The sequence below is a fragment of the Labrus bergylta genome, chromosome 15 (genome assembly GCF_963930695.1).
Source record: "Labrus bergylta chromosome 15, fLabBer1.1, whole genome shotgun sequence".
NCBI classification, from domain to species: domain Eukaryota; kingdom Metazoa; phylum Chordata; class Actinopteri; order Labriformes; family Labridae; genus Labrus; species Labrus bergylta.
This window is the reverse complement of record NC_089209.1, coordinates 4895209-4918361: the sequence shown is the minus strand read 5'-3', so window position 1 is coordinate 4918361 and position 23153 is coordinate 4895209. Positions and strand designations below refer to the sequence as shown.

Here is a 23153-nt window from a genome sequence, read left to right as displayed (position 1 = left end):
AAGGAAACCTCGTTCATCCGAGCTGGAGACACATCATGTCGTTTGAAAATGATTAGAGCCACGGTTTGGCATCCCCGCTGATTTTTAAGATGTTTGGCCCGAGCGTTTGGCTGCCGGTCAGATCATCTTGTACCGCTAGAGTGTCGTGAACTTTAATCTCTTGCCTCTCAGCATGTAGTCAACCGAGAAAAAGGTCATGAAAGACAGCAGAGGTCTGGAATAAACATAATCCCCCACCATATTTTAGATATTTTGAATGAAATGCCGTCAAAACATTTAAAAGTATTCAAAGTAATCGTGTGGGTGAACATTTTATATGACTTTTTATTTACTTGTTATTTTTTGACATTTTTTGACAGCTGAAGAGAGATAGGAATCGTTTAGAGGAGAGCACATATAGAAAACAATATACGCTGCTGTCGCTGATAAAGATATTTCTGTGATTATCCCACGATATGGCATCCTATCAGTAGATTCATATATTGGTTTGGCTCTGTGGTAGTTGTGTTGAATGCTGCAATGAAAAGCTCCACATCTGAGTTTCATGAACTTGTACAGAAGTGATTGTTGATGGTACTTCTCTGTTGGATGTTAAAGTTGTCATGATCAACAAGACAGATGGGGAAAGTGTCTTTATGGTTTCCTAGATAGAAAAATCGATCTAATTTAGCTTCCATGTAAGTGGAGTCATGCTGTTAATGGTTTAACCTACTTTCACTGCTGGTGGTTATTGTGTGCTCCACAAAGAGCTCCCATCAATGACACCGGACAGGAAAAGCTTTGTGTGTTTGTGTTTGTGTTACGCTGGTTATTTGACACTGATGCCCTCCCGTCATGTGGGGCGTGAAAAGCAGAAGCCTGTCTTTTAAACTCCACTGCTGTCGCACTCAATTACTGTCACTCAAGCACACACAACGACACACACACAGTGACACACACACACACACACACACACACACACACACACACACAGACACGGCGCTCTGTCAGTACTCCTGGCATCGCCTCTTTATACCTAATTATAGAGTTATGTAAGTGTGTGTGTGTGCATGTGCATAAAGCAAACTATCTGTCTGCATGTATTAGTGAGTCATTCATTTACTGCATCTCTGATCCAACTCTCTGCTCTCCGACTGTGAGTTAGATAAGTGTGTGTGTGTGTGTGTGTGTGTGTGTGTGTGTGTGTCTGGATTAGGTCTGAGCTCTTGTCGTTGTCAGTAATGAAAAGTCAGCCGTTAGGAGCACAGTTCTCGTCTAAACTGCTGCCTGTCTGTGTCTCTGCTGCAGCAGCGTACCCGAAACCACCTTCGACCTTCACGGAGACGTCCACAGTGGAGCTGCCCTGCCTACCAGCAAGGTAACACACACACACACACACACACACACACACACACACACACACACACACACACACACACACACACACACACACACACACACACACACACACACACACGCAGAGCATTTGAATGTTTGTTGTAGATGTTACATCCTGTTGAATACTGGGAGACTGTAAACTTAAGAGGAAAAAACCCCTCTGCACTCGCATTAGGCAGTTTTATTTTTTTTGCATATTCATCTGTCGTTGATCCAAATTAAATGCTTTTTTTTGTCTTCTCAAATTGAATGTGATGTCTGCTCTGATATATGCTGCACATCTCGTAAAGGAACATATAGCATCAAAAGTCCCGACCTAAAAATCTGAAGTGATGCATCAAATAAAATATGGAAGAAGATGGTGCATTAGGGTTCTGTATCAGTCATAATCACAAGTTAGGACTTTGCACCTTTAGGATTTTTGAAGCTGATATGAGACTATAATTCACACCTACATCCATTAACTACATCCGTCGCATGACTTCATCGTCACGACCGCTTCAGGGTCCTACTTGTCGACGCGATGACGTTTTATGTCGACGTCAACCTCTGCAGTCCAGTATAGCCGCCTGTTAGCATCTGTTTTTTGTAGCACACGTCTAAGCTTTAAAATGTTCTTTTGGTTTATTCACTGATTTAAAATCTCTGAAGCTAGACGTCATGTCATGTATTGACTAAAAGACGGTTTATGAAACAGTTTAATGATGGTGGAGGGAACAGGATGTGCACGAAACGCTAACTCGGAGCTCGTTCGGGCATCTTGTGATAATTGGATCACTGCAAATTATACTTTTGATCTTTGACTAATCAATGAATTGACTTGTTGCAGCTAACGGTATATGTATAATAAACAGAATATTTCAATGACACAGGAGAAAAAAAAGATGAAAATTAATAAGCAGGGCTTCAGTTTATGTTTGCAATATGTAACAAGCTGATGTATTTTTGTTATATATTTCTGTAAATGTTCATTTTGTAGAAGAACGCTGATATTTGTTTTTTAATTTGTCTGGTTCTACAATACATCAAAGACTAGTTGCTTGTTGTGTAAGGGTGCTTTTTAGTTTTGAGAGTCCTGACAGTGAACCTTAACACGAGACTCAACATCCGTGCTCCCAAACAGAATCACATGAGACCACATGAGACCACATGAGACTGTAAATGAGATCAGATTTAGTATAGAAAGATAACAGTTTTAGTGTTAAAGTTTGTAACTGTGTGCATCGTATGTGACTGAATCCTCATTAAAGAGGAGCTCTTCTCTCCCTCTGCACATTCTCTAACTATAAAATAGACTTTAGTCAATTTAGTCAGAGTGAAATCAGATTTATTGGAAGCTGTTTGACATTGTGTGTGTGTGTGTTTGTTGTGTGCAGAGCTCGGGGAAGCTGGAGATGGAGAGAGGCATGGTCAAACCCATGATCAGAGGAGAGCAGCAGGACAGCAGGTCAGACGCTTCTCCTTTTACAGCCTCCGTTTTTATTCTCTGTCCTCTGGCTCGTCCTTCTCCCTGTTTTTTTTTTCCCATCTCATGGTGTCGCTTTGTCTCAACAGGTCTCAGGACGTTTCCGCAGACAGATCCGAGCTGACTCTACCGGCCGGCATCGAGTTCAGAGACAACTGTAAGCATTTGTGTCCTCTCCTCATTCCCCTTTCTGCGTTGCTGCATCAGTCAATAGCTGGAAACTATTGAACCCTCCTCGTTGTCTTTACGTTGCACACAAACGAACCTGCTGACCTATATGCTCCCGCTTCAGTGGGAAGCTATAAATATCTCGTAATAAACGTACAGTACTCGTAAGATAAGTGCTAATAGATAGATAGTTAATAGATGCCAAATGCATGACATGTTAAAATCAATCTAACCTCCAGTTTCATTGAACATACAATACAGACTCACAGTTCTGTACTGGGCAGCCTTAAAGATATCTGGGCTGAATTGGACGATTTTGGCAGAACTGTAAAGTACAAAATGATTAAATATATAAAAAAAATTCAAAAGCAGAAACATTAGAAATACCGGGACATACATCATCAAAATAAGATACCAAAGTATAACAAGTTACATTTCTAACATAAGAATAAGGATGTTCCTCTAGATGTTGATTTAAATCCACACTAGTCGACTTGTCTTAAGGTCAGAAAATGCTGAGAATACAGTATTAAAAAAAAAAAGCGCTAACCACTGCACAGCCTTATCTAAACATGTTAGATTAAAAAAAGGGAATAACTTCACAACCAAAACCAGAACACACAGCCGGACAGAAAGCCGGCTTCGTCTCACAAAATACACCAAATTAATTTAGATTTTCACTCTGGGAGTTGCTCCAATGCCCGTCACAAAACATCCCCAGTCTAATCCCTTATTCTAAAATATTCTGAGTTGATTACAATCGACTCACATCTGGTCGTTAACCCGCCTGTGTTTGTACTCTCGACTCCTTTGTTGATACTATAACGGTCAAGAAAGGGAAAGAACATCTCATCTCTTCCCTCTGTCTGGCTAAAAGGATGACACTCTGGTTGGTTTAGGTTGATACAATTGTCTTTAAATTAGTTCCAGAGAGTATTTAAAGTCCCACCTGATGTTTCCCACACTCTCTGAGCTCTGCTAGCTGTTTGCTCTGTCTTTTAAACCGCGTCTGTTTATTGACTTTGATTGCGCTCTGGGCCTTAGTGTGACTGTTTGCACTCACTGTATATTTGACTTAATGTGAGATCGTCTGGTTTTTTTTTTTCCACCCAGAGGAGTCGAGGAGTTTCATTGGTCATCAGCCAGAGAGAGGTTTTGAATCACATACCCACAATGCACTGGGAGAACCCATATGTTGTGTTGGGACAATGACGCGCGTACACTTAAAAAAAAAAAAAAGAGAAGTGGAAACTTGCTCGTGATCTGGTGTTCAGGTTGTTTTAGTGCAGCTGCAGCCGCTTTGACATCAGATGCTTCACCAACAAAAGCTCAAAGTGAAGGAGAATGACGCCACAGAGCGGCTCAGAGTGGTTTTACTGGTTTATCCCACATGATGCATGTAGTGCCAAGATCTGAGACCAGCTAACCACCAAAGTGACTTAAACAAACTGCTCGATGCCACGCAGAGAGATCACTTACAGTCAATGTCAACCAGCTCAACGCTCTAATAACAAAGTCCAGTATTAAGATTTGTTTATTTAAGATTTTTTAAAACACCACGACCGTCAGCCGTGAAGTAAAGAGGTTTTAAATGTAACGAGGTTTATTTTGTTGGTTACGTGTGTTGACATGTTTTAAAGGCAGAGATCAATGTGTGTGATCTGCAAAGGATTGTTTGAAGAGAAGAGAAGCAAAACAACAAAATACCTCATGAATCTGTCTTGAAGTCACATGAGGAGTTAGTTTGAAGTGTGATGCCAGTCATTATTCTTCGCTCCAGACCACCCACAATGTCAAATCCACATTGACAGATGGGCATCACAGCGGCTGGGAAAAAAAAAGAAAATCTGAAACCGCTGTCACTGAGGTTGTCTTCGTTCGACGGAGGAGTTCTGAACCATGATGTGACAAGAAGGGTCGTTTAGAGGACAAGGTCTTTATTTCCATTTGTCAATCTTCAGCTTTTAGAAAGCCACGACACCAAAGTACAAATTTAGTGACAACTACTGAACATCAGCCAACCCTAAAACCAATCACCTCTAAAATACACTTCAGTCTGTTTTATAGGTCTCTGAAATTAGACAGTTTGAAGAAATTAAAGACAACAGCAAGCTGTGAAGTGGTTTATACAATTAATTCTACAATTCACTTAGCAGACGCTTTTATCGAAAGCGACCTACATCAGAGAGTAAGTACAACACAAGCAAGGATCTTAAGAGGAGGAAACAATGTTAGTTAAGTGCAAACAAACAGCTTTAAGTCTGATCAGACACACAGGTGCTGACAGGAAGTGCACAGTGGGAAAGCACAACATCGACAGCTGTTCTTATCGGCATCAACACCTTCCTAAAATAGTAATTAGAAAACAAAACCATCATCATCACTGTCATCAATAATACCATTAATTGCATAGGTATTCATAAAGAGCTGGGTCTTTAGCTTTTTCTTAAAGGTGCAGAGGGACTCTGCAGATCAAATGGAGTTTGGAAGTTCATTCCACCACCGGGGGGCGACAGAGGAGAAGATTCTAGTCAGAGACTTAGCGAGCGCTTTGATGTGAAGGTTGGATCAGACGCCTTTCATTGGCAGAGCTTAGAGGGCGGGAGGGAGTGTAGACCTGGATGAGAGTTAAAGTAAGGAGGAGACGTTTTTGTCGCAGTACCAAAGATTAAACAACATTCATTTGGGATGATATTTAAATGATAGAAAATTACAAACACCAATGTAAAAAAACAAAACACCAGCAACACAAACAAAAAAAACAAAAAGGGAACTAATCAGGACTACTCACCGCCATACTATAAATGAAATACATTCATATGTGTGTACACATATAAGAAAAAGGAAGAGGAGGGGAACAGAGTGAGTTTTAAGAAGTCATTTAAAGGAGGTTACTGATTCTGGACGCCTGGTCGTTACAAAGTCGAGGGTCCCTGACCCAGCAAATACCAGATCTCCTTTAGATTTAAGTCTCGACTTTTGAACGACCTTAAGATGAGATGAGATGAGATGAGATTCAACTTTATTGTCATTACACATATACAAGTATAGAGTAACGAAATGAGGTTTGGCATCTCACCAGAAGTGCAAATAAGCAGAAAGTGCAAGAGTCTGTGCTGTGTACAGTAATTACAAAATTTACAGATGTAGACTAAAAAAAGTGAATTATTAGGTATATCTGGATGGCTGGATTAATGGGATGCTATAAATATAAATAAATGCTATAAATAAGTAATGCTACAAAATAAGTGTATTCTTAGGATTATAAGGACCCCTATCTGATGAATGTGAGGTGTGTCCTAATGATCTGACTCTGTGTCCGTGCAGCTGAAGACACCTTCCTGTCAGCCATCATTAACTACACCAACAGCTCCACGGTGCACTTCAAACTGTCCCCCACCTACGTCCTGTACATGGCCTGTCGATACGTCATGTCGCCCACGTACCGGCCTGACATGTCGCCGTCTGAGAGGACGCACAAAGTCATCGCCATCGTCAACAAGATGGTGAGCATGATGGAAGGAGTCATCCAGGTCAGTAAAACTACTTTACATCTTTTGTGTGTGTGTGTGTGTGTGTGTGTGTGTGTGTGTGTGTGTGTGTGTGTGTGTGTGTGTGTGTGTGTGTGTGTGTGTGTGTGTGTGTGTGTGTGTGTGTGTGTGTGTGTGTGTGTGTGTGTGTGTGTGTGTGTGTGTGTGTGTGTGTGTGTGTGTGTGTGTGTGTGTGTGTGTGTGTGTGTGTGTGTGTGTGTGTGTGTGTGTGTGTGTGTGTGTGTGTGTGTGTGTGTGTGTGTGTGTGTGTGTGTGTGTGGTCACGTTGGACTGATTATATTCATCGTCTCAGTGTGTTCGGCAGCGGCACTCGCTTGTGTGGACATTTTTGAATTGTGTGCTTAACTCCCCCCCACCCTCCCGTGTTCTTTATTCTTACAAACTACTTCACTTGTAGTAGTTTGTAAGATGTGTTTAAGTGTTTGTATGTTGCAGCTTTCTCTCTGCTGTAGCCGTGTGTGCGTCTGTCTCGTGTTTGTTCCACGTGTCAGCGGTAAATGCTCGCATGGCGCTGTGATCGCTCGCAGTAAGAGCTGGAGATGTGTTGATATGATAGCTGGGAACAACACCAGTTAAATTCAAAGAATATATGTATACCTACACCTCTGAGAAAAAACTAAATGAGTATTTCCATAAACAGATGTGCCAAGAAGTGAGACCAGATCTAATGCATGTGATTAATACAAATAGCCAAAGAAGACTAGAGGCGTTTTCACACCTTTTAGATCGTTTGCTCTGGTCTGAATCAGACAGAAAACACACGCACAGATTGTAAAGCTGAATCTATTTTAGGCGCTGTGCTGTAAGATTTCACTTCTGTTGAGTTTCTTGGAAACATCTTCAGCTTCTAAGGACTTTAGGAACGTTTTACTTTCATGCTTCGTAAACTATTGCCAGATTTTTTGTGTTTGTGGCGCCTTTGTGCATTTTTCAATCAACCTAACAAGTCACTAAACTAATCCAGCAGAACTGAGTTTCTAGAGCATGTTTGAGACGTTTGGAGAACTCAGAAATGTCGATCTGAATCGTGCTGCTTGAGAGGCTGCAGAAGGACTCGCGCCTTTTCAGTGCCTGCCATCCTGTTGTTGAATAACCTGCACGACTTTAATAATGTTCCCCTTGAATAGTGTTCCCCACTTGAAGAGGAAAGTGTAAAAATAACTTCAAAAATCCCAATTACGGCCGCAGCAAAGCACAAGCCTTGAGCACCCTGCCACTAATGTTGTCTGGACCAGAGCTATCATTGACCTTTAACCTTAGTCTGTTTAAAAAGCTTAACATCTGTGTATTCATAGCCAGTATTCTAATAATTAGCATGCTCATAAGCAACTATTTGATGGTGAATATTGTGACCTTTATTTAAAGTGTTACCAGGATTGCTTACCGACATGCAGAGCCTGATTTTTACTCTCACATTTTGCTGTAATTTTAAAGTTAAATTAAAGTTTTTTTTCTGTTAAAATGTGAAGGAGCTTTAGCCTCCGTTCATTCAACGATGGACTGACCTTTTTGGAGGCTTTGTTAAAAGAAACCCTGCTCATATTTGAATGCTCTTTTATGACATTTATCTAAGAGAATAAACCTAGACTCATCCTAAACTGAATCACTTTTCATTAATTATCTTTGCACGATAATAAAAAACACTTTAAGATTAGATATTTCTGGCACCTCCTGTAAAGTTTTCTTGACCACATGTTGTTCTTTTCTCGAACAGATTGGCTTTACGTTGTAAACCATGAACCATGTTTGTGTCAAACTGTACATATATATATGTGTGTGTGTTACATGGCTGTGTCCATACTGTAGCTGTTGACGTGTTTTCTCTCTGTCCTGTGAACGTGTCCTCCTCCTCCTCCTCCTCTTCCTCCTCCTCCTCCTCCTCCTCTTCCTCCTCCCCCTCCTCCTCTTCCTCCTCCCCCTCCTTCCATCCAGGAGATTCCTGAAGGGGATCAGGTAGGATAGCACATGAGCACACCATGATACGGCTGCTACAGACTCGTTTTCCTCACTCACTCTTGACTTCTTTCTCTCTCTTCTGGTGTGGGCGACATGAATAAATGAACTTTTCAGTAACTTTTATTCTGGATGTTGGGACTCAATGTTCCACCTTTAAAGATGAATCAACTGAACAAATGTTGTGCATATTTTTATTTTCAGGCAATACAAAATAAAGAAATAGCACTAATAATAATAATATGTTTGACTTACAAACTTTATTGTGATTACATAATGCTGGCTGCTAAAATAGGCTGACTACTAGGGATGTACTTTATTTTGAAATGTATTGAGGCTTCATAATTAACTCAAAAACTATTAAAAACAATAAAAACAATAATGTCAGCATGTATTTGAATTGCTACATGGGACCTTTCCATAAAAGGTAGAACTATTATTTTATTTCAAAATAAAAGCAGGTTACTATCCAAACAGGAACAACAGGAGAAACTTAACTGAAGACACTACACAGTACAAAATAAAAGCATAAGAAAAACTGTTTTGAAATGCAAAATAATGGAATTTAAAACATGCGATTAAAATATGATTTATCAGGATCACTCTTGAAATTCAGCCATTAATCTTAAATGTTTGACAGTCCTTATATAGATAGGAGTTTTTGCAGCAAATTAGAAGAGTCACCTCACACCACATGCTGAATGACTTCTTTTTATTTAATTACAAACAACGCTTGATAGATAGATATAAGTTAGTTAAAAAAACAAGTTTGTTCAAGCAGCATCCAGACTTTGGAAAACATTGAAGTGTCACTTTCGAGGCCAAATGATTAACAACGCTAACCAAATATAATCGTCATGTTGCCCCACCACATCGACATCTTGGCTCTTTGAATCTCTGCTTCTCCTCTTTCTTCTACTTTCTGACTTTCTGTCCTCTCCGCTCTCTGTCGGCTTTTTTTTTGACCAGCCCTTCATTGTTGCTGCTGCTTCTTTTCCTCCATTCTAACAGAAGTGTCAAATAAAGCCATAACAATGCGTCCTCCCACAGCTGGAAACACTAAGCAACAACAGCAACATCAGCCCGACTAATTCCATTCAGCTTCCTCCTCAGACCTTCCTGGTACTAAAAAAACAAAAAAACAAAAAACAGAGCAAAGCAACCACCCTTTCTGTCATTGCTCCATCTGTAATTCTGGCATCCAGTTTGTGTGACATCACGTCTGCTTCTCCTACTCAACAGTGTGGATGAGAGACAAGTCGCGTCCTCTGACCTCCTCCGCTTCATTTGTCTGTTTAATATGTTTAACCATGTGTCTGTGTTTTTTTAATGTCCCCCACAATTGTCTGATTGTCTCGTTTTTTTTCCTTTTTGATGCCCTCAGCTCCATCTCTCATTCTCTGGCTGTTCTGAATGAAGGGTTCAAACATTTTGTTTTGTTTGATTATTACGTATTTTTCAAGGCTGGGATAGATGAGTGTGCGGGGGAGAAAGAGCATCGCACATTCCTCCCTCTTTAAGTGGCAGGGTTATTAACCAATCAGCTCCTCAGACACCGAGCTCTGTCCTCCCTCTTGATCTCAAGACCAGGAAGCGGTCCTTTAGACTGTAGACTGACACGGAGCTGACACTTTGCTTCATATAGAGCCTGGTATTATCCTCTCAGGCAATTAGGTAATCATGTCCTCAATTAACCCGATATGTAATTATCCTGCGTGTTCACTCTTCCAGCTCACTTTCCTCTGCGTCAGGCTCAAAGTACATTTATGCTCCGATATGCAGCAAAAGAGAAACAAGAGCAAAAGATCCGCTCAGACAGCTGAACGACAAGCGTATTTATGTAGATTCATGCGGTGTGAACATGTGATCTAGCGTGGAAGTCTACAGTCTAAACGTAATAAAACCAACAAACATAAAACCAGTCAGTGGAGGAGGTCGGTGTGTGGTGACCTGTGAATGGAGTTGTGTCCTGGGGGGGGACAGGAGTGGTCATTAATGTCTCTTGTACAGTTAAAAGAAAAATCTTCCTTATTTTGCATCGACAGTGATGACCACTCTTCCTCTCAGCACCGGGTTGGCTTAGAGGGAGGAGTGGGCGGGGCATGATTCTATCCCTGAAGTAACAACTGCTCCTTCTGGCTGCCACTCAAACAGAAACACCCCCCCCCCCCCCTTACCTTCTCTTAACCCCGTCTGTCCCGACATCCTGCTGCTCTAACAACCTCCTCTTTTTTTATCTCTCCTCTTTCTTTCTCTGTGAATGTGCGTTTGTACGTTACAGAAGCAGAAAAACATTGCGGGAGCGCTGGCCTTCTGGATGGCCAATGCCTCCGAGCTGCTCAACTTCATCAAGCAGGACCGGGACCTGAACCGCATCACGCTGGACGCCCAGGACATCCTCGCCCATCTGGTTCAGATGGCTTTCAAGTCAGTCTGTGTGTGTTTGTGTCAGATGACACTGAGACGGTTTTGTGTCAAATGATTCAGTATAATGGACGATCAAGGAGGCTAAACTGCTTTTTAAGTGGAAGTCGGGATATGAGGTGCCTCAATGGATCAAAACGGTTAAAATATGAATTAATTGAAACACACTGTATGACTGTGTTGTTTACGACCCAAGACCAAAGCTCATGATTTCTGTGCTCACACTGGACGACCCAGATTATAGGACGGGTCCTGAGAGCTTATGCTGCACAAGTTAAATCAGGAGCACAATCGTAAAAAGAAAACTCCCACAGACAGAGGTTGAAGTCAGACCTATGTGTGTTTCAGTTGTCTCATATGCAAGGCACACACGGGTCAAAATGTGCTCTCTCTCTCTCTCTCTCTCTCTCTCTCTCTCTCTCTCTCTCTCTCTCGCGCTCTGTCTCTCTGTCTCTCACACACACACACACAAACTCAGCATTACTGATTATACAAGAAGCTAAATGATAACCAAAATTCAGTCAGCTGGAAGTCCGATGATTTTTCCTGGCAACGCAGAAGATATTTTAAACAGGCATGTCTGCTGTTTCCATGGAGATTTCAGAAGCTGTGCAGAGGCTATCATGAAAAAGAACATAATCTTCAAGTTGGGAAATCCCCTTGTTGCTCTGCTCTCACTGTGCAACCAAAATATCAGACAGAAAATCAACCGACCTGCTGGGAGCAGCAGATCAGGCCGTGATCGGCTGACGTGTCTCAGTGTGCACTGCATGACTAACAGTGCATGAGTCGTGCAAGTCAAAAATCAGGTCTAAATTGGCATGAAATCGCACAGTGTATGCCCAGCTTAAGAAAAAAAATGCACAGTAGGATCATAATAGGCAAGGAATATGATGTTATTTTGCATATTAAACACATAATTAGTCTGACGCACTCACAGGAAAATTGTCAGAATATTCTCAATATTCAAAAATGTACACTAGTTATGTTCCTAAAAATATCTCGAGCACATTCTGAAAAGATAACAAAAGAAAACTCCCAAGCATTTTGTTTTGTCCTTGAATAATAAAAGAAGTAGAGGGAACACGATCGGTTTGAAGGTATTTTTGATCGTTAGACTCGTAGGATTCCTGGATGTACCTGAGCCTCCCCGACTTTCTGAAGAAAGTTATTCATACAGATTATTTTTAACTTCCCTGAAAGACAGAAATCTGATCAGATATTCTCTGGTACTTGAAGGTGAAGTCGGTTGTCTTTAACAAGCTGTATTGTGATTGGTGCAGGTACCTGGTCCACTGTCTGCAGGCGGATCTCAACAACTACATGCCGGCTTTTCTGGACGACCCCGAAGAACATAACCCGCAAAGACCCAAGATCGGTAAGGCCATCATACGACTGAATGAATATGATGGTTTTGTCATACGAGTGTCTTTACATGAAGAAGCTGTGAGAAGACGTTAATACTTCTCTTTCCTTCTTCCAGAGGACGTCCTGCACACTCTGACAGGAGCGATGTCGCTACTGCGGCGGTGTCGAGTCAACGCCGCTCTGACCATCCAGCTCTTCTCGCAGCTCTTCCACTTCATCAACATGTGGCTCTTCAACAAGCTGGTGACCGACACCGAGTCGGGGCTGTGCTGTCACTACTGGGGGGCCATCCTCCGTCAGCAGCTCAGCCACATCGAGGCCTGGGCCGAGAAACAGGGGCTGGAGCTCGCCGCAGACTGCCACCTCAGCCGGATCGTGCAGGTGAGAGGAGGGAGATCATCAGTGTTTGCATTTGTTTAAAGCTTTTGTGTTTAACCTTGTAACTCTAACCCAGTGTCCACTGGGAATAATCTAAGTGTTTCCTTCTTGTATTAACTGTTTAAGAACATTTTATCTCCAGCTTTTTGTCGGTCTTTGTCCCTCAGAGTTGCAGTTACATTCTTGTATTGTAAGTTAAAATATTCAAGCATTAATTGAGATAAATTCCTTATAAGAATCAAGCATTTAGCATCAATTGTGGTTTTAGTTAACTAAATTCAGATGGTAGTGAACTGGCTCTGATCGCAGTAGTATACAGGTAAACACATCCATGCTTCTAAAAATACAGATTTCATCCAAAACGCAGAAACGATCGGGGCTGAGAAGTCCGCTTAAATGTTTCACACTCAAACTCTCGGACAGTCTGCTTGTTCTCGAGTGAGCGTGTGGTGTTTGAGCAGATTTGACTGATGAGGGCGTCTCCCTGGAAATATCAGCCAACAGCTGTAGTAACAATTCTGATTATCGTATTGTTAAATTTGAAGCGGTGCATGGAAACAACACAACCCCGCCTTTATAAAAAAAAAAAAAACATGAAAAGAACACAGTCTGTGTGCATCAGAAATACTGTACAGAAACACTTCTTTTGATTTAGGAGCTAAGAGTGGGATCACGTAGGAGGCCATTCCTCACAATTAGAGGAATTAGATAAATCGGTCAATCTTTATTTATATCGCACATTTCAACAACAAGGCAATTCAAAGTGCTTCACACAACATCAAAAGCATCACGACAGAGGGAATTAAAAGAAATATTAAAATAGAAAATTAAAAAAATCACTTAAACAAACAATTCACAATCACAGAAGAACCGTTCGGACATCTTTGCCATTTTTTACTACCTCCAGATATTCCAGATTTTATTAAGGGAGTCGGTTTGGTTTACTGTAACCAGGACACCCTTTTATTAATCTCCAATATTATGTTTACAAACACTTTACAAAACGAGCAGGTTAAAGACCTTACTTATTGTTACATTATCCTCAAAGACCATACATTAATCCATCACGAGCACAGCACTAGATACATGATTTGAAATGTTATTCTGTTTGTGTCCTCCAGGCCACCACCCTGCTGACCATGGACAAATACTCCATGCAGGATGTGCAGAACATCCACAACACCTGCTTCAAGCTGAACTCCCTTCAGCTCCACGCCCTCATGACCAACTACCACTGTGCTCCTGACGAGCCGTACATCCCTCCTGTAAGATAAACACTCAGAAACAGCAAAAAGTGCTGTCTTTTAATTCAACATGTGTGTGATGTAGGTCATCTATCATCATCCTGCGTCCCCTTGTGTGTGTGTGTGTGTACAGGAGTTGATAGACCAAGTCGTGGCCGTGGCGGAGAACACGGCGGATGAGCTGGCGAGGAGTGATGGCAGAGAGGTTCAGCTGGAGGAGGATCCGGACCTCCAGCTGCCCTTCCTCCTTCCTGAGGACGGTTACTCATGTGACGTGGTGCGAAGCCTCCCCAACGGCCTGCAGGACTTCCTGGAGCCGCTGCTGCAGAGAGGTAAAGTCATCGTCTGGGACGTTTACAAAATATAGAAAGAAATTAAGAATCAGGGACGTGTTCTACATTTTTATGAATTCAGTTTAATAATCTGTGAGTTCATATACCCGGGCAAGAAAGTGTGGAGTCTTACAGTTTGTCAATATTTCAATGAAAATAAAACTTCACAACTCTCAATATCATTCAAGAAAAAGATGATTCACCGTTTGACACCAGATTTTGACGAGCAGGGAAGTTGTACTTGATTTATTTCAAATGGTAATATAACAACATGTTCTTTTTTTAATGTCCTGAAATGTGTCCAAAAGTAGCTGAAGACCCGTACCAGATACATTTTAGACGTCAATTCTTAAACATATATTTTTTTTAATGTCCTGAAATATGTCTAAAGGAATCTTTTAAAAGAGTTTTATGATGACAGATATTGTGTAACTTGGGCTCCAGTTTATTTCTCTTTCTTTCTACCTATTTTTATTTTTTGTTCCCGGGGTGGGGAAGGGAGGGGTGAGACATTCTGACCTAGACTTGCTCAAAATGTAGCTTTCAAATATATAGAAAAAGATATAATAGCATTAGGAATAAAACAAGACATTTTAATAAGAATATAAACTAAAGGTATGAAGGTATACACATCTGAGGTTTTGAGAGTATAGTTTAAAAACAAACCCTTCTCAGATTGCCGTAATGTTTCTAGGCGCAATATTTATGTCCCTGTGAAGTTCCGGCGCTGTTGAAGAATTGCGCTCTGAAAAATGCTTTAAGTCACTTCACTGTTTTCTGTATATAACGTTTTTTGTATCAGGAAAAAGATGGAGGTAGATTGGCTTTAAACATCTGTTCCAAAGTTTACATTTTTAGAAACAGACTTTTTATCATCATAAAGTAACTTTTCTTTACGTTTTTTTTTCTGTCCACCAGGTTTTTGTAGGTTAGTGCCCCACCCTCGTTCTCCCGGGACCTGGACGGTCCACTTCGAGGGAGCCGACTGCGACAGCCACTTCTCTGCTGTTGATAATTCTGAAATGGTACGACACTAACACACACACACACACACACACACACACACACACACACACACACACACACACACACACACACACACACACACTGTTTTAACCGCTGTGTGTTCGTGTTTTTCTGGGTGCCTGCCTGTGTTGCGGGGCAGCAGGGTGTCCCAGAGGACTCAGAGCAGGTTAAGTAATGCTGACTCATGGAAGCTGTGGAGACTTAAGCGTTCAGACGTTCATACAGCAGGGGGTAAAGAAACAAACTCATGCGCAGAAGCTTTTAACAAAGCAGCATAACTTCCAGAAAGTTTTTGCTCTGGTGAAATATTATGAAACTCTCACATTGCTCTTCTCAAAAAAGTAAATTCTGCTGTTTTGACAAATGATTTCGATGTATTGAAAGACGTCTGGGACGGGTTGATAAATCCCCAGATTTAGATATCGTTTTTTGATATCCAAAATCAGTTAATCCAGTTTTCTTTAGTCTGTTTTTTTTTAAAGAAACCCAGACTTGATCAACCTTATCCACATACAGAATGTTAAGCATGACCATACCTGGATGACCACATCTCTAAACGGGACTTTGTGCTACACACTTGGTCCACAGGGGGCGCCAAAATCCACACAAACTGAAAGCTCATCAGGCTGCTTTAAATGGAAGATGTCCCATTTGATATTAACATCTAATCTGTGGAATATATATATAATATGAGATTGAAAAACTTCATTTCACACCCCTAATGTGAACTATATCTTCTCTGGCTCACTGTGGTGATTCACCAATTCAAGTACTAAATATGATTAATAGGACTAAATTCTAAAAATGTTGTTTTTTATGACCATTTTGTACTTTCAAAAAAAACGTTTTGTTCCTGTACTCCAGCCTGTATCAGCCTGTGATTGGGTTAAAAAAATCCAGATTTGTTAACTCACAGTTATCCAGTCTGACTCTGCTGTTTAGAACAACCCAAACTGAGTTAAACAAAAATAACGATCCTTACCTATATTTTAAATCTCTTTTGAACAACCCTGTTTTCAAGATTTGATCCCATCGGATAGCTTTAATGGGATCAGGTTACTTTTTATCAACTGGTCCCTTTAGATTGGATCCAGAGGATTTTTATCTGAGCTGTTTGATTTGCTCACGCTCCTTTATCTACAGGCTGAGAAAACATATTAAGCTTCATGAGGTAGCTGGCGAGGAGACGATCACATCAGGATCCACTTCAGCAGACGCTCTTTGAAATGTTCTTGTGATGTTTCTGAGCACTTTGTGGACTTTTCATCCGTGTTGATTTAAAACCAATCAGCCTCTAAAATGTCATTCCTGATTATAAAAATCGATCTCCGTTCATTAAGTTGCTTTTCTGGAGTTTTCTGTACGATCGTCATGATGTCATTGTCTTTCATACGATCTCCTTGATAAAAAAAAAAAAAAAGACCTGAAAGCCAAATCCACATCAGTCTGTTAGTCTTAAAACTTCATATAAGCTTCCCTTCATTTGCTGGATAAGCTCATCTCTCCATCATACTGGGTAACTCGGGTGTAAATCATACTGGATTTACTGGGTTTAAACTGGATCGCGCATGAATTCCAGTAGTGACGTCATTCCCAAATGAGAACACGGATGGTTTCCCAGGCTCCTTTAGGACTAAAAATGGTCAAATTTCCTGAAAAGAAGCCGAGCAGTAGACAATGTGACAACACCACCGACATACTTTGACTATTTTTAGAGAAGTTTAAACCTGGAAGCTGCTTTGATTCACGTCCAGAAGTTTGAGTGTTAGAAAGTGTGTGTGTATGTGTGTGGTCTCCCACTTGGAAGGCCGTGATTACAGTGACTTCAGAAGGGGCAATTAACTTTTCATAACAAGCTTCCTCACACACACACACACACACACACACACACACACACACACACACACACACACACACGCACACACAATTTAATCAACACCAATCACTCTGCAGAAATTAGTTAGTGAGCCTGGAGCACTAAATGATAGACCTCTTTTTACTATTCACACACACACACACACACACACACACACACACCACTTCCTCTGTAATTGGTGTGTTTATCCCTGCTCTACTATTTCATGACTGTAGTCTCGACATAATGCAGGCGTCTCTCTCACAAACACACACAAACACACGCTCACTCTTTGATGGATGGGGGGTGTTTAGGCAGACGGGGGGGGGGCTTATGGTGGTGCTCTGCATCATATTTCAGCATGCAAACAGTGAAGGGTTTTAATGTGATTCATTGACATCGTAACAAAAAGTACAGGTGGCTTGTCTGTGTCTGTGTTGGGAAACGAGACTTATGGAAATTAAAGTGAAAACAACTTATGAAAAATCTAATTTAACTGTGTTCATTTTTATAGGAATTATTCAGGTTATTTGCATTTTTATTCCACCTCCTTCAGTTTTTGTTTGACCTGTTTAGAAGATGCTAGACTAAACAAAACCATGCATACAAAACATAGAGTAGGAGGACATTAAAGACTGTTTAAAGACTGTGACCTCAAATAGTAAAGGTGTCGACAAACACACATTACAAAACAATGAGACATAATAATAAAGAAATAAGTTCTTCCAGATTTTCTTTGCACTGTCTGACAGAGAAAACAAACTTTCCCTCCGGTCACAGTCTTCACTACTTCTCTCTTTGTTTCTCGTGTTGGTGAGCTGTCGCCAAAACAAACAAACTAACACGTCCTGATGAAATGTTCTCCTTTGCCCTGCAGAGTCGTTAACTCAAAAAACAGAAGGACAAGTGGTCGAATGACTCCTGAATGTGGCTTTTTCCTTCAATGTGAAATGTCCCAGTTTGATATTTACACATCTCTAAAAGTGTTTTCACCCGTCTGCTATTTCTATCAAACCAGCGCATGGCGTCTGTCCCTGACTTTACCTCTCCCCCTCCCCTTTATTTCTTTTTAAATGGTAGCATCATACAGCCTTTCAACGCTCACATATTTCATATCCAGACGAGACCAACGGAGCAGAACAAAAAAAATATTGAAAATGAAACTAAAATGCTAATCTCGCAAAAAATAAAAAAAGGTCATGATTTACTAAAATTACTTTATTATTGCTGTAGAGAAAGTATTTAGAGACTAAATTAAAATGATGCATGCTTGCAAACTGCATTGTCCACAGACGTCATTCTCAGTTGGTAGAGTCGGCCGTCTCTCAACTGGAAGGTCCTGGTTTGATCCCCAGCTCCTGCAGCAACATGTCTGATGTGTCCTCGGGCAAGACACCTAACCTCAAATTACTCCCGCTGCTTCGTCTGTGGCGTTTGAATTGGATTAGTTACTTCTGATGGTCACTTTACAGCAGCCTCTACCATCAGAGTGTGAATGTCTAGGTGTTACCTGCGGTGTAAAAGCACTTTGAGGAGTCAGAAGAATAGAAAAGAGATATACAAGCTCCAGTCCTTTTACTTGATTATCCGATAAATCTCAATCCTTCACATCATTGATAGAAGGCGTCCATATTTTCTAAAATGATCAGCTTCTTTATGTAGATTTCTTTTTTCTTTTAAGCTTCATTTTTGTGCTTTTTTTGGAGAGAGAGGACAGATGATAGAGTTAGAAATCATGAAGAGAGAGAGAGAGTGCAGAACGACATGATGGAAAGGAGCCACTGGTTGAATTCGAACCCGGGCCACCCACCCAGAGAAGAACAGCCTCTGCACATGGGGCGTGTGCACCAACCAATAAAACCAATAAAAGCCTTACATAAGTTTTTTTTTTTTTTTTTTAAGTCTGTGCTACTGCAGCTCTGGCTTGCCCTTATTTACCTTGCTGGAGTCATTGTTTGGTGGTACTGCGTCTGTTGTTCGTTCAATCCTTTGAAGATATCAACCCTGAGAGGGATTTGTTCAGGGCAGAAATACCTCCTGAAGTTCACTCTGTTATGGACTGCATTTCCCTCTCTGTGCTTTGATATTCAGTGTCACAGTATTCAGAATAACACCATCTTTAGTTTGACTGTGTAAGACATATTTTGCACAAAAAAAAGGAGCTTAAATTTAGCCTCGCTTCACTTACTGTAAACTTGGCTTTATACGGGATCTCCCAAGGGTCAGTTCGGACAGCAGGAACCAAAAAAATCAGAGATCAGTGTTTTTGGACTCAAGTGTTTCGAAGACTCTTGGAGGTAAATTGCTCACTTAGTGCGGTGTTTGAGAATTGCATACCAACCAGATCATTTTCCTCTGGTTTTTGGAGGAGGAAGGAACGCAGAAGTCCAACATTTGGTTAGTAAAACTCCATGCAGATGTAGGAATACTTACGCCTTCCATACACTAGAACAGTGGTTCTTAACTGGTGGGTCGGGAACCAGAGGGCGGTGACCTGGTGGTCGGTGCGTGCGCCTCATGTACAGAGGCTGTAGTCGGGGTCCTTTCCTGCATGTCATTCCCCACTCTCTCGCTCTCCCCCTCTATCCACAGTCCTATCTCTAAATTAAACAGCCTTAAATAAACCTTTTAAATGACAACCTGTCAGCGACTCGCAGAACTGAAGATTTTACAACGACTGGGGATCTTGCAGGGTCACTAACTGCACGACTACAACTCGATTCCTCTTGAGATAATTTCCCATCATGCATCGTTGTCTACATAAATACCAGCACACTGATTAGACTGTTTTTTAGTATTAGGTGTGTTGTAGTATTTGTGGTTCTGGATGTTCTCACTCTGTATTAACGTCAGTGTGATGTCCAGTCACACAGAACAACACACACTCAGTTTAAATGCAAACACACTTAAGTACGAGTCAGACACGGGTTTATTTATTTTGGATTACACTTTGTCAGAGTATTTTTTTTATCATGATGTGGGAAACCTCTGCCGCTCTGTCTCTCTGTCTTTGTTTCCCTCTCTTTCTCCACACCCCGTCACCCAGCCCTGCTGTGTATATGTGTGTGTGTGTGTAAAACTATGATGTGGTTTTTCATTCTTGACTCGTTTCCAGCAGCCACAGGTTCCTCTGTGGTCTTCCCCTTTCCCCTTTTATGCCTCCTTCATTCCTTCCCTCCCTTTTTTCTCATCCCTCCCTCGTCGTGCTCCGCAGTCTGCGTTCAGAGTCCCGCCGAGGGAACACACACACGAGAGGACGCTCGCTAACATTTCCCTATAAGAGGTTTCACCCTCACTCACAGTTTGTCCTTCCTGTCCATCTCTCTCTTTCAGCAAATGAGGAAGGAGCCGGAGGTTGTCACGGTAACCCTGAAGAAGCACAATGGCATGGGCCTCAGCATCGTGGCTGCCAAGGTAAGAAAACCCCACCTGGAGGAGACTTTGTGTGTGTGCGAGTGTGTATGAGTGTGTTAAAGGGTTAAAATCCAAACCAAAGCACAGCTGAGTTAAAATAAGAAAACTAATCTTTCATGGCAGGAGTTTTCACGTTTTCAAAAGTAGAAGCGTGACAGATCGGCATGACTCTGACAGGAAATCCAAAAATAAGTTAGATTTTTTATTTTTTTAAATCTTGGCTGTTGAAGAAAGAGTTTGTTGGATTAGTGTGTGTGTGTGTGTGTGTGTGTGTGTGTGTGTGAGAGACTGCTTTTTATTGTTGAGTCTGCCTGCAGAGCAGAGACTAAACAGAGTCATTTCTCTGCGGACGACTCCTGGACGTGAAGGTGGTCTGTTGGGTTTGCTGTCAGAGGGGAGAGTGGGCTTTCTTGGGTGGCACCACAGAACCACTGTCTGTTCTGGTTGTTTATTTAATCACACGCCTCCAATGTCTTCATAAAAAACTTTCAAAATAAAACACCTGACCACCGTGTTTGAGTATAACAGATGGTGTAGTGCTCAAACAAAAGGGTAGCAAAGATTTAACGCCAAAAGATTCAAACATTTTTTCGTCCTTGTTGCAGACCTCACAAACATGGCAGACTTTTTTATTTATTTATTTTTTAACCTTTTTTACATTTTATTTATCGCGTCTCATTGGACACGATTACCTGAATCCCCCAAACTCAAAGATAAGCGTGAGCGACATATGATTGCATTTTAAAGAATAAGATTAGAGGCCGGTTTAAGAGGGGTGCAAAGAAAAGAGTCACAACCTTTTGATGATAACGCCATTCAACTAAGATTTAAAATATCTCTTTGTGTCTAACAGAGTAACACAGTTGCACAATGGCAGCAGCTGCTGGATGCAAAACGCCCAAAATACACACACATGCACAAACAGGACCTGTGAACATGCATTAGTGGAGAGATGTCAGAGTGAGGCTGATACACAGGGAGCGTGCCTTGCTCATGCGAAGTGCCCTGGCACCTCTCCAGCAACCCTCCTGTTCCCAAACCAAAGTCCCTACATGCTGTCGCCCCCAATTTATCTTTTTTTAATCTTCTGTACGGCCATGTGACAAATAGACATCTCCAAAAACAGGCGTCAAACACGCTGAATCTTCCATAAACGGTGTGTGTGTGTGATGTGAGGGAATAAATCCAGCTGTCATCAAACGATCCGATCTGCAGAGGTTAAACAAACATCTCCATCATCGCCGTCTAATTTAATCCAAAACCTGACAATGAGCTGACTCATCCTGAGCACTGAACCCTGTGACAGCATCAGGAACGATGAATTAAATCATCACTACCATTGATCGGTTAGTCTTCTTCTTCTCGTTGATGGACACTTCCTGTTTCGGAGCTTGCTTCATGAGCTTCTTTTTTTTTAAACTTTCTGTCTGGACTCAAAAACATGGTGTGCACTTCAGAGCCACCGCCGTGTCCCATATTGCTTTGATTATAATTTCAAATGGCAAAGAATTTAAATGCAGCACAGTTGGACGTTCATTTTGACTAACAAATTTCCTGTGGGGGGAAAACCGGGCACTTCGCAGCCAGACAGTTACGCAACCCAGTGTCAAGGCCTCTCTGTCAACTTGTTTGGCCTCAGATGAGTTTCTTTTATGTAAATATTCATGAATCTCTGCTTGTTAAACTCGTCTGATCCTCTTCATTAATGTGGAAATCTTCCATCGTTATCAAGGACTACACAGATCTAGATGCTATGTGGACTTATGAGTGATGCTTTATGTAATTTATGAGCACCATTACAGACACATTACATTACATTTTGTGACCTTTAACCTCATAGAAGACTATTTTTAGTCATATATTTTGTTATTAAAGTTTCCTAAAAATAGTGTTAAATCTTGTCTCAATATCGTGTATCGTCTCATGAGCGGATTGTCTCATCACACCTCTTATCTCATCTTAATCAGCGTTGGTCGCTTTGTTTCAAGGAAGCGTCGATGAAAGTGAGAAGAACTGGTGTTTGTTTTGCATCCTGTTATCGTGCTTTGCTGCTCCTTTTATTTTTCTGCTGTCAAATATTTCAGGATGTTTGTTGTTTTTTCTGCAGGATTTTAGAAAAAGAACTGCAGGTCCAAGTTTAAATAAACTTTGTGTAAGAGTGTAGCATAACACTAAGGAAGAAATATTTAGATTTTATTAGTTCACCTCAGACTTGAGCAATTGAAATTTCTCAAAATGTGTGATGCTTTTCGATGTCACATGTTTCAAAACTAGATAACCTCCAATTCTTTGATGATCGATAGTATCGAAAAATATTGAATCTTGAAAGAAATCTTCAGATCTTCAGTCGTATTTTAACCCAAAGCTACTGTTAGTAAAAATGGACGAGAGAGAGAGAGCAGTGTGGTCTGTCTGTTGAGAGTTACAGGTCGGCAAATCATGATGTTTCTTTAAATCCTTTAGTCATTCCAGCTAAGAACAGACGGAGAGCAGAGGAGTTTTAGACAGTGTGCAGGAGTTTGTCTGCAATGTTTTGGTAATTAAAAACAAGAAATTCACCAGTGTTGGGTGCACTGGTCTTCTATTTTTGTTGCCATG

At 41.2% G+C, this 23153-nt stretch overlaps 1 protein-coding gene across 19 annotated transcripts in view; it reads left to right on the top strand.

Moving 5' to 3' along the window:
* The window catches only part of afdna (afadin, adherens junction formation factor a), a 110722-nt gene that overhangs the window by 54461 nt on the left and 33108 nt on the right, over positions 1 to 23153 (top strand). For 15 of the 19 annotated variants that reach the window (XM_065963645.1, XM_065963654.1, XM_065963643.1 and 12 more), the window contains 12 exons: positions 1288 to 1357; positions 2754 to 2824; positions 2932 to 2999; positions 6338 to 6543; positions 8494 to 8514; positions 10796 to 10941; positions 12222 to 12316; positions 12422 to 12687; positions 13806 to 13949; positions 14062 to 14260; positions 15179 to 15285; positions 20475 to 20555. In XM_065963645.1, coding sequence (XP_065819717.1) covers positions 1288 to 1357; positions 2754 to 2824; positions 2932 to 2999; positions 6338 to 6543; positions 8494 to 8514; positions 10796 to 10941; positions 12222 to 12316; positions 12422 to 12687; positions 13806 to 13949; positions 14062 to 14260; positions 15179 to 15285; positions 20475 to 20555 — 1474 coding nt within the window. The remainder of the gene's footprint in view (positions 1 to 1287; positions 1358 to 2753; positions 2825 to 2931; positions 3000 to 6337; positions 6544 to 8493; positions 8515 to 10795; positions 10942 to 12221; positions 12317 to 12421; positions 12688 to 13805; positions 13950 to 14061; positions 14261 to 15178; positions 15286 to 20474; positions 20556 to 23153) is intronic. The other 4 variants (XM_065963647.1, XM_065963658.1, XM_065963655.1 and 1 more) reach the window with 1 other exon arrangement.